The 16,253-nt window shown below is 42.5% G+C and overlaps 1 protein-coding gene across 1 annotated transcript in view; it reads left to right on the forward strand.

Annotated features, from left to right (window-relative positions):
* LOC133361005 (retinoblastoma-associated protein-like) overlaps window positions 1–16,253 on the forward strand; it is a 77,104-nt gene that overhangs the window by 30,266 nt on the left and 30,585 nt on the right. Inside the window, exons 10-13 of the mRNA XM_061579888.1 lie at window positions 1,263–1,366; window positions 3,856–3,924; window positions 6,460–6,547; window positions 9,273–9,389. Coding sequence (XP_061435872.1) covers window positions 1,263–1,366; window positions 3,856–3,924; window positions 6,460–6,547; window positions 9,273–9,389 — 378 coding nt within the window. The remainder of the gene's footprint in view (window positions 1–1,262; window positions 1,367–3,855; window positions 3,925–6,459; window positions 6,548–9,272; window positions 9,390–16,253) is intronic.

Below are 16,253 nucleotides of genomic sequence, written 5' to 3' on the forward strand. Positions count from 1 at the left end.
CACACATCATCATCATCATCCACAGCAATCACCGCACACATCATCATCGTCACACACATCACCACACATCATCATCATCATCATCCACAGCAATCACCACACACATCATCATCGTCACACACATCACCACACATCATCATCATCATCCACAGCAATCACCGCACACATCATCATCGTCACACACAACATCACACATCATCATCATCATCATCCACAGCAATCACCACACACATCATCATCGTCATACACATCACCACACATCATCATCATCATCATCCACAGCAATCACCGCACACATCATCATCGTCACACACATCACCACACATCATCATCATCATCATCATCCACAGCAATCACCACACACATCATCATCGTCACACACATCACCACACATCATCATCATCATCATCCACAGCAATCACCACACACATCAACATCGTCATACACAACATCACACATCATCATCATCATCATTCACAGCAATCACCACACACATCATCATCGTCATACACATCACCACACATCATCATCATTCACAGCAATCACCACACACATCAACATCGTCACACATCATCACCACACATCATCATCATTCACAGCAATCACCGCACACATCATCATCGTCACACACATCATCACCACATCATCATCATTCACAGCAATCACCACACACATCAACATCGTCACACACAACATCACACATCATCATCATCATCCACAGCAATCACCACACACATCATCATCGTCACACACATCATCACCACATCATCATCATCCACAGCAATCACCACACACATCAACATCGTCACATACATCACCACACATCATCATCATCATCCACAGCAATCACCGCACACATCATCATCGTCACACACAACATCACCACACATCATCATCCACAGCAATCACCACACACATCAACATCGTCACACACAACATCACCACACATCATCATCATCATCCACAGCAATCACCACACACATCATCATCATCACACACAACATCACCACACATCATCATCATCATCCACAGCAATCACCACACACATCAACATCATCACCACACATCATCACCACACATCATCATCACACACAACATCACCACACATCATCATCACACACAACATCACCACACACATCATCATCGTCATACACAACATCACACATCATCATCATCATCCACAGCAATCACCACACACATCATCATCGTCACACACGGCATCACCACACAGCATTGGCTGCCCCTCTGCGTTGTTGTCACAGCTGCTGAGTGAGCGGTACGGGGCGTTGTACGAGCAGACACGTGGCATCGATGAACGGGACTTTCTCGTCAACCACCCCTCCCTCGTGCCCAACGCCGACAAAGTGTGAGACCCGCAGCTATCGTCACATTATTTTATGTATATGTCTTTTCATTCATAATTAACGTTTTTGGGTTTAGATGGCGTTATTTAGAAATGTGTCGTAACCCTCCACCACCCGACACGGCCAGTCGGTAAAAAAGTGTCACGTTGACAAAAGACAAATAGGTCACTGCTCAAATTGTAAATGTTGTGGTTTCACGCTTCAACACACTGGTGGGCTAAAGCAGTGAACTGTTTGTCTTTTGTCAACGTGACACTTTTTTTACTGATCGGCCGTGTCGGGTGGTTGGAGGGTTACGACACATTTCTAAATAACGCGATCTAAACCCAAAAACGTTGATTATGAATAATATTGGTCGCGAAAGCCTGCTACGTGTTAATATGTCTTTTTAATTTGAAGACGCTAACCAACCCCGCCCATGCCTCAACACTGACTAAACAGTAAGCGCCGCAATTATCGCTACTTTTATTTTTTCTAAAGACGCTAACCCACCCCGCTTTCGCGCCCAATGCCGATAAACGGTAAGGCCCCGCGATTATCGCTACGTTTTTATTTTTCTAGAGACTCTAATCAACCCCACTTTCGAGAATTATTTTATAATGTTTTATTTTTATTATTTTATTATTTCCCTTCTACGTGACTTTACCGAAAGGACCAAGAATATGAATCCCTGCAGTCACGAAGAAAGCTTTGAATCAAAGGTGTTAAGATGTTAAAACACCAAACTGAAACCTTTCACAAGGAAAACCTATTCGCATGCTTTGGTAGTGGCTAAGGAGGTCCCATGATGTCGTAGTTTAAAAAAAATTAGTTTTGAACCTATCCACGTGACTTTACCGAAAGACCCAAATAATTTGTAAATGAATATTCGCGATGATATTCTTTCTAAAATTATTGTGCTTTATAATTGTATTTCTATTATTATTTTTATTATCTATTTTTACCTACACGGTGACTTTACCGAAAAAACCCAAGAGTATGAATCCTTGCAGTCACGAAAGCTTCAAATCTACGACGTTAGGTTGTTGATGGCAATTTTGTCGTATCGCCATCGTAAGATCGAAATATCGTAAGTCGGACCCCGTCGTAACTCGGGGACTACCTGCACATTCAACTCTTTGGGTCTTTGGGTAAAGTGTCGTAGATAGAATAAAAAATTAACCCGTAAAAACAAAGTTTTTCACTATAAATCCTTTATATGCGTGGCTGCTCGAGTCCTCTCGTCCTTTGGCTTGAGATGGCTGCCACCTATGGGTCAGATGATTGTCTGCCAGCATTAAGCAATTGGTAATTAAATATTAGAATTTTTTTCCCTAAACAGTGTAACATTTTTAAAAAAAATTTTCACGAACATTAATTGTCTCGCACAACGAGTCTGTGTGCAAAATGTCAGCTCGATTGGATCACGGGAAGTGGGTTAAAAAACGACCGAAAGATTTGCACGGTCGTAAGCACGCACGCAAGCACGCAAGCAAGCAAGCAAGTGAACTTAATATAAAGGATTTAAAAATAGATCACGACGTTTCGATCGCAACACAAGCAAGCAATCGTCTTCAGGTGAAGACCATTGCCTGTGTAGCGCTCGAAACGTCGTGATTTATTACCGAAAAACCACCAAAGAGTATGAATTTTCTACAGTCACGAAAGCTTTAAATCAAGATTTATTATTTATATTTAAAATTTAGAAGACACTAACCACCGTTCCCACGTGCCCATCGCTGACAAACGGTGTGGCGCCCTCAATTATCGTGAAAAAAACGTCTCCCCTTTCGATTCTTTCACGACGCTAATGCAAAAATAAGATGATGAAGATTACACGCGCGGCGTTTCCTGGTGTCCCACGTCACCTTTCCTGTAGATTTCGCTCCTATCGTGTTGTTCGTATTGTTGTAACAAACAAGCCACTGAGAGCTCTGCACTTTTAAATCTAGATTGAAAACTCACTTCTTTACAACTGGTTGTTGTTCTTCTTGGTTCTTTCGGTAAAGTCATCACGTAGAAGGGAAGTAATAAAATAATACAAATAAAACATAATAAAATACAATTCTCACGACGTTTCGGCCACAACGCAAGCAGCCGTCCTCAGGTGAAGAACAGGTCTGTCGGAAAGACAGCGTCCGAATGAAACACCACCAGGCTTGGCAGCGTATATTTAAGCTGGGATAGGGGAAATCGAAATTTAAGTTAAATAAAAGCGTGTGAAAAGTTGTAAAATACATGTTTGGATTTTGTATGATAGAATATCGTGTTGTCATCAGTGTGACATACCTACACGACGTTGTTGTTGTTGTGTTCAGTTCGTTGTTGTCTCCCCCCACCACCCCGCAACTCCGATTAGAAGTTCACCATACGTACATACACGTGTCACGTTCTGACCTGCCCCAACTGGACATGTGTGTGTGTGTTGTAGCTTGTCGGATTCCTCCACTATATAGACAAATATTCTGATTCCGCGTTTGTTTCGTAACGTCTACGCCGTACCGTTGCGTAGGCCGCAGGCTCCGGGCAGCCCAACCAGGAGCCAGGATGCAATGCCCGGACCGCAACAGACGCCAATCAGGTGAGGGCAATATCTCTCTCAGTCTCTCCCCACCGCTCGCTTTCAAGACCGCCACAGCGGAAAAATCTTTACTACCTCGCCTGGTATGCAGGGAGTCGTGGGTTCGATCTCGACCCTCACGACGCCTGCTGTATATTTGAAGTTTGCATGTCTCTCTCTCTCATCATCATCATCACGGTGGCTATGAGATGTTAACTACCTTGCCTGGTATGCAGGGAGTCGTGGGTTCTATCCCGACCCTGACGACGCCTGCTGCTGTATATTTGGAGTTTGCGTGTCTCTGTCATCGTCATCACGGTGGCTAGGAGATGTTAACTACCTCGCCTGGTATACAGGAGGTCGTGGGTTCGATCCCGACCCTGACGACGCCTGCTGTATATTTGGAGTTTGCGTGTCTCTGTCATCGTCATCACGGTGGCTATGAGATGTTAACTACCTCGCCTGGTATGCAGGAAGTCGTGGGTTCGATCTCGACCGTGACGACGCCTGCTGTATATTGGGAGTTTGCGTGTCTCTGTCATCGTTATAACGGTGGCTAGGAGATGTTCACTACCTTGCCTGGTGTGCAGGAAGTCGTGGGTTCGATCCTGACCGCGACGCCTGCTGCTGTATATTTGGAGTTTGTGTGTCTCTCTCTTATCATCATCATGGTGGCTAGGAGATGTTAACTACCTCGCCTGGTGCACAGGTGGTCGTGGGTTCGATCTCGACTGTGACGACGCCTGCTGCTGTATATTTGGAGTTTGTGTGTCTCTGTCATCATCATCACGGTGGCTCGGAGATGTTAACTACCTCGCCTGGTGCACAGGTGGTCGTGGGTTCGATCTCGACTGTGACGACGCCTGCTGCTGTATATTTGGAGTTTGCGTGTCTCTCTCATCATCATCATCATCACGGTGGCTCGGAGATGTTAACTACCTCGCCTGGTATGCAGAAGGTCGTGGGTTCGATCCCGACCGTGGATTTTTGTCCGGGTCCTCGGGATTTCTACTCGACATTTACAATCGACGTGACGCGTTCGGAGCATTTGCCTGCTGCTATAAATTTCCACGCGATGACGACGATTCACTTTGTTGAGCTATCATTCGTGGCGCCCAGTTTGCTTCTGAAGAAGAGCCGAATAGGTCGGTGGTGTCTTGCCTGGCAGAATAAGAAAATATATAATTAGACCTCCTTTGCCAGTACCAAAATATAATAATAGGGGTTTACCCCTTTTTTCTGGCAACAAAATTGAAAACTTTTTACAAGGAATCATGTTTGCATTAACCACAATACTTGTGGTCAAAATGCAAACAAAAAACACACTCTTTGAGCTGCGTGCGCCTTTTGGCGTCCTCTGGTCTAGCACCAATTGTGATGAGGCTCAAAAGAAAGCTGTCTTTGGTGTGGACCAATCAGTTTCAAGGACAATGCCAGAGATATTATTAGAGTGTTTTTTGTTGGCATTTCGACCACAAGTATTGTGGTTAACGCACACGTGATTCCTTGTAAAAAAGTTTTCAGTTTTGTTTGCCAGAAAAAAGTGGAAAAGCCCCTATTATTATAAGAAAATATAGTTTAGTTAAAATATTTATTCTCTCTATTTTGAATGTTTTCATTGCAACTCAACGCGGGCACGGTTACAATACGCGCCGATGGCACAACGGAAGGGGATACGGAAACTGTGAGACAGCAAATGCTGGTCTCGGCACGACAGGACCCCTCCGTATTCTTTGAGTCTTTCGGTAAAGTCACGAAGATAGGTTCAAAGAAAATAACAAAACCAAAAAAACCACGACGTTTCGATCGCGACACAAGCCGTCCTCATCAGGGTTGACGACAGCTTGTGTTGCGATCGAAGCGTCGTGGTTTTTTGTTTTGTTATTTTCTTGGGACCTATCCACTTGGATGGAAGTAATAAAATAATAAAAATAAAAGATAATAAAATAATTCTCACGACGTTTCGGCCACAACGCAAGCAGCCGTCCTCAGGTGAAGAATGAAACAGCACCAAGCTTGGAGCGTATATTTAAGCTGCGTTGGAGGGGGGGGGGGAGGTGGGAAGAAGAGCGCCTAGACAAAATAATTTTCATATCAAGAGGGATTTAACATTTTTATTATTTTATTACTTCCCTTCTACGCGACTTTACCGAAAGAACCAAGAAGATGAATCCCTGCAGTCACGAAAGCTTTAAATCGAAATTTAATTATGTTTTATTTTTATTATTTTATTACTTCCCTTCTACGTGACTTTACCGAAAGACCCAAAGAATATGAATTCCTGCAGTAGTCAGTAAAGCTTTAAGTCAAGGACCCTATCTATCTATGAGGGGGTCGATAAAATAATTGGACTCTCTGCCCCACCAAAGTTTGGCTCGCGTGCCGGGCTGGGGTGGGGTGGAAAACGAGGGACGTTTCGATTTGCAACACAAGCAATCGTCATCAGGTGGGAAAACCACAGCAAGAAAGAAAAAAAACGCTTCAAATCTCGATTGAAGGGAAGGGGGAGGGAATTAACGTTTTTATTTTGTTGACGCTTCGCGATGAATTCCCCAGGACCACGATGAACACGGTTCAGCAGCTGAAGCTGATCCTGAACTCAGCGAGCGATGAACCTTCCGCGACGCTCAACAGCTACCTAAGCGTAAGCAACGCCGCACACCGAAACACCGCAACCAGGCACCACTACCGCACACTGAAACACCGCAACCAGGCACCACTACCACACACTGAAACACCGCAACCAGGCACCACTACCACACACTGAAACACCGCAACCAGGCACCACTACCACACACTGAAACACCGCAACCAGGCACCACTACCACACACTGAAACACCGCAACCAGGCACCACTACCACACACTGAAACACCGCAACCAGGCACCACTACCACACACTGAAACACCGCAACCAGGCACCACTACCACACACTGAAACACCGCAACCAGGCACCACTACCACACACTGAAACACCGCAACCAGGCACCACTACCACACACTGAAACACCGCAAACAGGCACCACTACCACACACTGAAACACCGCAAACCAGGCACCACTACCACACACTGAAACACCGCAACCAGGCACCACTACCACACACTGAAACACCGCAACCAGGCACCACTACCACACACTGAAACACCGCAACCAGGCACCACTACCACACACTGAAACACCGCAACCAGGCACCACTACCGCACACTGAAACACCGCAACCAGGCACCACTACCACACACTGAAACACCGCAACCAGGCACCACTACCACACACTGAAACACCGCAACCAGGCACCACTACCACACACTGAAACACCGCAAACAGGCACCACTACCGCACACCGAAACACCGCAACCAGGCACCACTACCGCACACCGCAGCTGCACGCTGCTACCACACACGACAGTAAACAAGAAAGTTTTTACTACACGCTTTCTTATAACTCACTCTGTCTGTTGTTGTTGTATCCTCAAATCGTGTAACTCAATTTTAACCCACTTTCACAACGTGGTATCGAATGCAAACTTGGTATACTGATGTCATACCGATGACAATACCATATTCTATCATAAAAAATATAAAACATTTATTTTAAAACATTATTTGACGCTTTCATTTAACTCACTCTGTCTGTTATTGTTGCATTCTCAAATCTTGTAACTCAATTTTAACTCACTTTCACAACGTGGTATCGACTGCAAACTTGGTATACTGATGTCATACCGATGACAATACTATATTCTATCATAAAAAAGTAAAATGTTTAAAATATCTTTTTACACGCTTTCATATAACTCACTCTGTCTGTCTTTGTCGTATCTTCAAATCTTGTAACTCTATTTTAACCCACTTCCCAATGTGGTATCCACTGCAAACTTGGTATACTGATGTCATACCGATGACAATACCATATTCTATCATAAAAAAGTAAAATGTTTAAAATATCTTTTTACACGCTTTCATATAACTCACTCTGTCTGTCTTTGTCGTATCTTCAAATCTTGTAACTCTATTTTAACCCACTTCCCAATGTGGTATCCACTGCAAACTTGGTATACTGATGTCATACCGATGACAATACCATATTCTATCATAAAAATATAAATTTGTAAACATTTTTAAAATGTTATGTTTCGGCTTGGGTCTAATTGTCCACGCCCAACTGACGTTGGCTGTAATTGGCCACGGCCCCTGACGTTGCGGCAAGCTTCGGGGCCACTTCCAGGAGTCGTGGAGTTCTGCCATTACTACAGTACATTTAATAAAAGCGAGTTTTAAAAAAGTTTCTAAAAATATTACTTACTAGAGTAGTGAGTTTGCAATAATGGAGTCCTGTCGACACTACGCCGTCCCAAAAAAATTAACTCGTAAAAAAAAAGTTTTTAAATCCTTTATATTAAGTTCGCTTGCTTGCTTGCGTGCTTGCTTGCTTGCTTACGACCGTGTAAATCTTTCGGTCGTTTTTTAACCCACTTCCCATGATCCAATCGAGTTGACATTTTCCACACAGACTCGTTGTGCGTGACAATTAATGTTCGTGAAATTTTTTTTCCAAAATTTTACACTTTATAGGACGAAAATATTATATTTAATTACCAATTGTTTAATACTGCAGACAATAATCTGACCCATAGGTGGCAGCCATCTCAAGCCAGAGGACGAGAGGACTCTAGCCGCCACGCATATAAAGGATTTAGAGTGAAAAACTTTGTTTTTACGGGTTTACTTATTCACTCTAAATCCTTTATATGCGTGTTCAATGGGCCACAACCCAGCCCACATTGGTCTTTGAAACGGGCGGCTAGAGTCCTCTCGTCCTCTGGCTTGAGATGGCTGCCACCTATGGGTCAGATGATTGCTTGCCACCATTAAGCAATTTGTAATTAAATATAATTTTTTGTTTACCTTAAAAGTGTAAAAATTTGAAACAAAAAATTTTCACGAACATTAATTGTCTCGCACAACGAGTCTGTGTGCAAAATGTCAGCTCGATTGGATCACGGGAAGTGGGTTAAAAAACGACCGAAAGATTTGCACGGTCGTAAGCAAGCAAGGGTCCCATGGGATGTTGGCTATCAACAACAAGGCAACTCCTATGACTAATTGGGAATGGGACGCAAGCGTAGGATTGATCACCCTGTCGCTGGCCGCCTTTGGGGAGGGTGTATCGTGTGAAAGGCCGAAACACCCTAGGAACCAAAGGTGCACTACTGACGATGCGCTCCCCAAATTTCACCAGGCTCACTGTTCATGAACTTTTGGAAGTGCTTGCACAAAGGATAGTAACATCTCATCCTGTGTTCTTGGAATCTAAAGGATTTAAAAAATGCCGCCCGTGCCTTGTCGACCGTTTGCGGTTTTTTCCAGCGCTGCTCCGTGAACCCCCGTGCCGAGATCGCGCGCACGGTGGAGGAGGTGGGCTCCCGCTTCCAGCGTAACTTTGTGGAGGCTACGTCCACCGGCTGTGCGGGGACCGCCAACCAGGTGAGAGGTTCCACATCGTCGTCGTCGTCATTATAACGTCGTTAGCGCGCTTGGCTACGTACGGTGCGAAAGAAGAAATTGAACAACATACATTCATGATAATTGTTTTTTTACCCTTTTATGTGGCAACAAAACTGACACCTTTTTTTTACGAGGAGTCATGTTTGCATAGACCACAATACCTGCAGTCGTAATGCAAACAAAAAACACAACTCTGATAATGTATGTGCACTGTCATTGAAGTTGATTGGTCCACACCCAAGACAGCTTTCCTTAGAGCCTAGTCTCACATGGTGTTGGACCAGATGACGCCAAAAGGCGCACAACTCAAAGACAATGCACCATCAGAGTATGAGAGCTCGGGGTGAGCATTTACACCATTGGAACCTCATTTGCCAGTCAAAAATATGATAATTGTTTTTTTACCCTTCTATCTGGCAACAAAACTGACACCTTTTTTTACGAGGAGTCATGTTTGCATAGAACACAATACCTGCAGTCATAATGCAAACAAAAAACATAACTCTAATGTATGTGCACTGTCCTTGAAGTTGATTGGTCTACACCCGAGACAGCTTTTCTTAGAGCCTAGTCTCACATGGTGTTGGACCAGATGACGCCAAAAGGCGCACAACTCAAAGACAATGCACCATCAGAGTATGAGAGCTCGGGGTAAGCATTTACACTATTGGAACCTCATTTGCCAGTAAAAAATATGATAATTGGTTTTTTACCCTTCTATCTGGCAACAAAACTGACACCTTTTTTACGAGGAGTCATGTTTGCATAGACCACAATACCTGTGTAACATACATACATGTGAATGTGGGTCTCTATAGTTTTATGAGTCTCTGTGGGTTTCTGTAGTTCTATATGAGTCTCTGGATCTCTATGGGTCTCATCCTTCTGATATTAGGAAGCCAATGGGAGCTAACCAATTTTAAATCATCATCTTGATCGGGGGTGGGGAACGTCCTTCCCGCGGGCCAGCTAACAACATCATCAATACCAGCTAACAACATCATCAACACCAGCTAGCAACATCATCAACACCAGCTAACAACATCATCAACACCAGCTAGCAACATCATCAATACCAGCTAACAACATCATCAATGCCAGCTAACATCATCATCAACACCAGCTAACATCATCATCAACACCAGCTAACATCATCATCAACACCAGCTAACATCATCATCAATACCAGCTAACATCATCAATTCCAGCTAACATCATCATCAACACCAGCTAACATCATCATCAACACCAGCTAACATCATCATCAACACCAGCTAACATCATCATCAACACCAGCTAACAACATCATCAACACCAGCTAACATCATCATCAACACCAGCTAACATCATCATCAACACCAGCTAACATCATCATCAACACCAGCTAACATCATCATCAATGCCAGCTAACATCATCATCAATACCAGCTAACATCATCATCAACACCAGCTAACATCATCATCAACACCAGCTAACATCATCATCAACACCAGCTAATATCATCATCAATACCAGCTAATAACATCATCAATACCAGCTAACATCATCATCAATACCAGCTAACATCATCATCAATACCAGCTAACATCATCAACACCAGCTAACATCATCATCAATACGAGCTAACATCATCAATACCAGCTAACATCATCATCAACACCAGCTAACATCATCATCAACACCAGCTAACATCATCATCAATACCAGCTAGCAACATCATCAATACCAGCTAACATCATCATCAACACCAGCTAACATCATTATCAACACCAGCTAACATCATCACCAACACCAGCTAACAACATCATCAATACCAGCTAACATCATCATCAATGCCAGCTAACAACATCATCAACACCAGCTAACATCATCATCAACACCAGCTAACAACATCATCAACACCAGCTAACATCATCATCAACACCAGCTAACATCATCATCAACACCAGCTAACATCATCATCAATACCAGCTAACATCATCAATACCAGCTAACAACATCATCAACACCAGCTAACAACATCATCAACACCAGCTAACAACATCATCAACACCAGCTAACAACATCATCAACACCAGCTAACATCATCATCAACACCAGCTAACATCATCATCAACACCAGCTAACATCATCATCAACACCAGCTAACATCATCATCAAACACCAGCTAACATCATCATCAACTACCCGCTAACATCATCAATCAACACCAGGTAACATCATCATCAACACCAGGTAACATCATCATCAACACCAGCTAACATCATCATCAACACCAGCTAACATCATCATCAACACCAGCTAACATCATCATCAACACCAGCTAACATCATCATCAACACCAGCTAACATCATCATCAATACCAGCTAACATCATCATCAACACCAGCTAACATCATCATCAACACCAGGTAACATCATCATCAACACCAGCTAACATCATCATCAACACCAGCTAACATCATCATCAACACCAGCTAACAACATCATCAATACCAGCTAACATCATCATCAACCCCGCTAACATCATCATCAACACCAGCTAACAACATCATCAATACCAGCTAACATCATCATCAATACCAGCTAAACATCATCATCAACACCAGCTAACATCATCATCAACACCAGCTAACATCATCATCAATACCAGCTAACATCATCATCAACACCAGCTAACATCATCATCAATACCAGCTAACACATCATCAACCAGCTAACATCATCATACCAGCTAACAACATCAACACCCGCTAACATCCATCATCAACACCAGCTAACAACATCATCAACACCAGCTAGCAACATCATCAATACCAGCTAACAACATCATCAATGCCAGCTAACATCATCATCAACACCAGCTAACATCATCATCAACACCAGCTAACATCATCATCAACACCAGCTAACATCATCATCAATACCAGCTAACATCATCAATTCCAGCTAACATCATCATCAACACCAGCTAACATTATCATCAACACCAGCTAACATCATCATCAACACCAGCTAACATCATCATCAACACCAGCTAACAACATCATCAACACCAGCTAACATCATCATCAACACCAGCTAACATCATCATCAATACCAGCTAACATCATCATCAACACCAGCTAACATCATCATCAACACCAGCTAACATCATCATCAATACCAGCTAACATCATCATCAACACCAGCTAACAACATCATCAACACCAGCTAACATCATCATCAACACCAGCTAACATCATCATCAATACCAGCTAACATCATCATCAACACCAGCTAACATCATCATCAACACCAGCTAACATCATCATCAATGCCAGCTAACATCATCATCAATACCAGCTAACATCATCATCAACACCAGCTAACATCATCATCAACACCAGCTAACATCATCATCAACACCAGCTAACATCATCATCAATACCAGCTAACATCATCATCAATACCAGCTAACATCATCATCAACACCAGCTAACATCATCATCAATACCAGCTAACATCATCATCAACACCAGCTAACATCATCATCAATACCAGCTAACATCATCATCAACACCAGCTAACAACATCATCAACACCAGCTAACATCATTATCAACACCAGCTAACATCATCACCAACACCAGCTAACAACATCATCAATACCAGCTAACATCATCAATACCAGCAAACATCATCATCAACACCAGCTAACAACATCATCAACACCAGCTAACATCATCAACACCAGCTAACATCATCATCAATACCAGCTAACATCATCAATACCAGCTAACATCATCATCAATACCAGCTAACATCATCATCAACACCAGCTAACATCATCATCAATACGAGCTAACATCATCATCAATACCAGCTAACATCATCATCAACACCAGCTAACATCATCATCAACACCAGCTAACATCATCATCAACACCAGCTAACAACATCATCAACACCAGCTAACATCATTATCAACACCAGCTAACATCATCATCAACACCAGCTAACATCATCATCAACACCAGCTAACATCATCATCAACACCAGCTAACATCATCATCAACACCAGCTAACATCATCATCAACACCAGCTAACATCATTATCAACACCAGCTAACAACATCATCAATACCAGCTAACATCATCATCAACACCAGCTAACATCATCATCAACACCAGCTAACATCATCATCAACACCAGCTAACAACATCATCAACACCAGCTAACATCATCATCAATACCAGCTAACATCATCATCAATACCAGCTAACATCATCAATACCAGCTAACAACATCATCAACACCAGCTAACAACATCATCAACACCAGCTAACATCATCATCAATACCAGCTAACATCATCAACACCAGCTAACATTATCATCAACACCAGCTAACATCATCATCAACACCAGCTAATATCATCATCAATACCAGCTAATAACATCATCAACACCAGCTAACATCATCATCAATACCAGCTAATATCATCATCAACACCAGCTAACATCATCATCAACACCAGCTAACATCATCATCAATACCAGCTAACATCATCAATACCAGCTAACAACATCATCAACACCAGCTAACAACATCATCAACACCAGCTAACATCATCATCAACACCAGCTAATAACATCATCAACACCAGCTAACATCATCATCAACACCAGCTAACATCATCATCACCACCAGCTAACATCATCATCAACACCAGCTAACAACATCATCAATACCAGCTAACATCATCATCACCACCAGCTAACATCATCATCAACACCAGCTAACATCATCAACACCAGCTAACATCATCATCAACACCAGCTAACAACATCATCAATACCAGCTAACATCATCATCAATACCAGCTAACATCATCATCAACACCCGCTAACATCATCATCAACACCAGCTAACATCATCATCAACACCAGCTAACAACATCATGAATACCAGCTAACATCATCATCAATACCAGCTAACATCATCATCAACACCAGCTAACATCATCATCACCACCAGCTAACATCATCATCAACACCAGCTAACAACATCATCAATACCAGCTAACATCATCATCACCACCAGCTAACATCATCATCAACACCAGCTAACATCATCAACACCAGCTAACATCATCATCAACACCAGCTAACATCATCATCACCACCAGCTAACATCATCATCAACACCAGCTAACAACATCATCAATACCAGCTAACATCATCATCACCACCAGCTAACATCATCATCAACACCAGCTAACATCATCAACACCAGCTAACATCATCATCAACACCAGCTAACAACATCATCAATACCAGCTAACATCATCATCAATACCAGCTAACATCATCATCAATACCAGCTAACATCATCATCAACACCCCGCTAACATCATCATCAACACCCGCTAACATCATCATCAACACCAGCTAACAACATCATCAATACCAGCTAACATCATCATCAATACCAGCTAACATCATCATCAACACCAGCTACCATCATCATCAACACCAGCTAACATCATCATCAATACCAGCTAACATCATCATCAACACCAGCTAACATCATCATCAACACCAGCTAACATCATCATCAACACCAGCTAACATCATCATCAATACCAGCTAACATCATCATCAACACCAGCTAACATCATCATCAACACCAGCTAACATCATCATCAACACCAGCTAACATCATCATCAACACCAGCTAACATCATCATCAACACCAGCTAACATCATCATCAACACCAGCTAACATCATCATCAACACCAGCTAACATCATCATCAACACCAGCTAACATCATCATCAACACCAGCTAACATCATCATCAACACCAGCTAACATCATCATCAACACCGGCTAACATCATCATCAACACCGGCTAACATCATCATCAACACCGGCTAACATCATCATCAACACCAGCTAACATCATCATCAACACCAGCTAACATCATCATCAACACCAGCTAACATCATCATCAACACCAGCTAACATCATCATCAACACCAGCTAATATCATCATCAATACCAGCTAACAACATCATCATCAACACCAGCTAACATCATCATCAACACCAGCTAACATCATGATCAACACCAGCTAACAACATCATCAACACCAGCTAACATCATCATCAACACCAGCTAACATCATCATCAACACCAGCTAATATCATCATCAACACCAGCTAACATCATCATCAATACCAGCTAACATCATCATCAACACCAGCTAACATCATCATCAACACCAGCTAACAACATCATCAACACCAGCTAACATCATCATCAACACCAGCTAACATCATCATCAATACCAGCTAACAACATCATCAACACCAGCTAACATCATCATCAACACCAGCTAACATCATCATCAACACCAGCTAACATCATCATCAACACCAGCTAACATCATCATCCACACCAGCTAACATCATCATCAATACCAGCTAACATCATCATCAATACCAGCTAACATCATCATCAACACCAGCTAACAACATCATCAACACCAGCTAACAACATCATCAACACCAGCTAACATCATCATCAATACCAGCTAACATCATCATCAACACCAGCTAACATCATCATCAACACCAGCTAACAACATCATCAACACCAGCTAACATCATCATCAACACCAGCTAACATCATCATCAACACCAGCTAACATCACCATCAACACCAGCTAACAACATCATCAACACCAGCTAACAACATCAATACACACTACACTATACACTACAATACACACTACACTATACACTACACACTATACTATACACTACAATACACACTATACTATACACTACAATACACT

Source organism: Lethenteron reissneri, chromosome 70 (assembly GCF_015708825.2).
Source record: "Lethenteron reissneri isolate LAM-NWPU_2019-01 chromosome 70, ASM1570882v1, whole genome shotgun sequence".
Lineage (NCBI taxonomy): Eukaryota > Metazoa > Chordata > Hyperoartia > Petromyzontiformes > Petromyzontidae > Lethenteron > Lethenteron reissneri.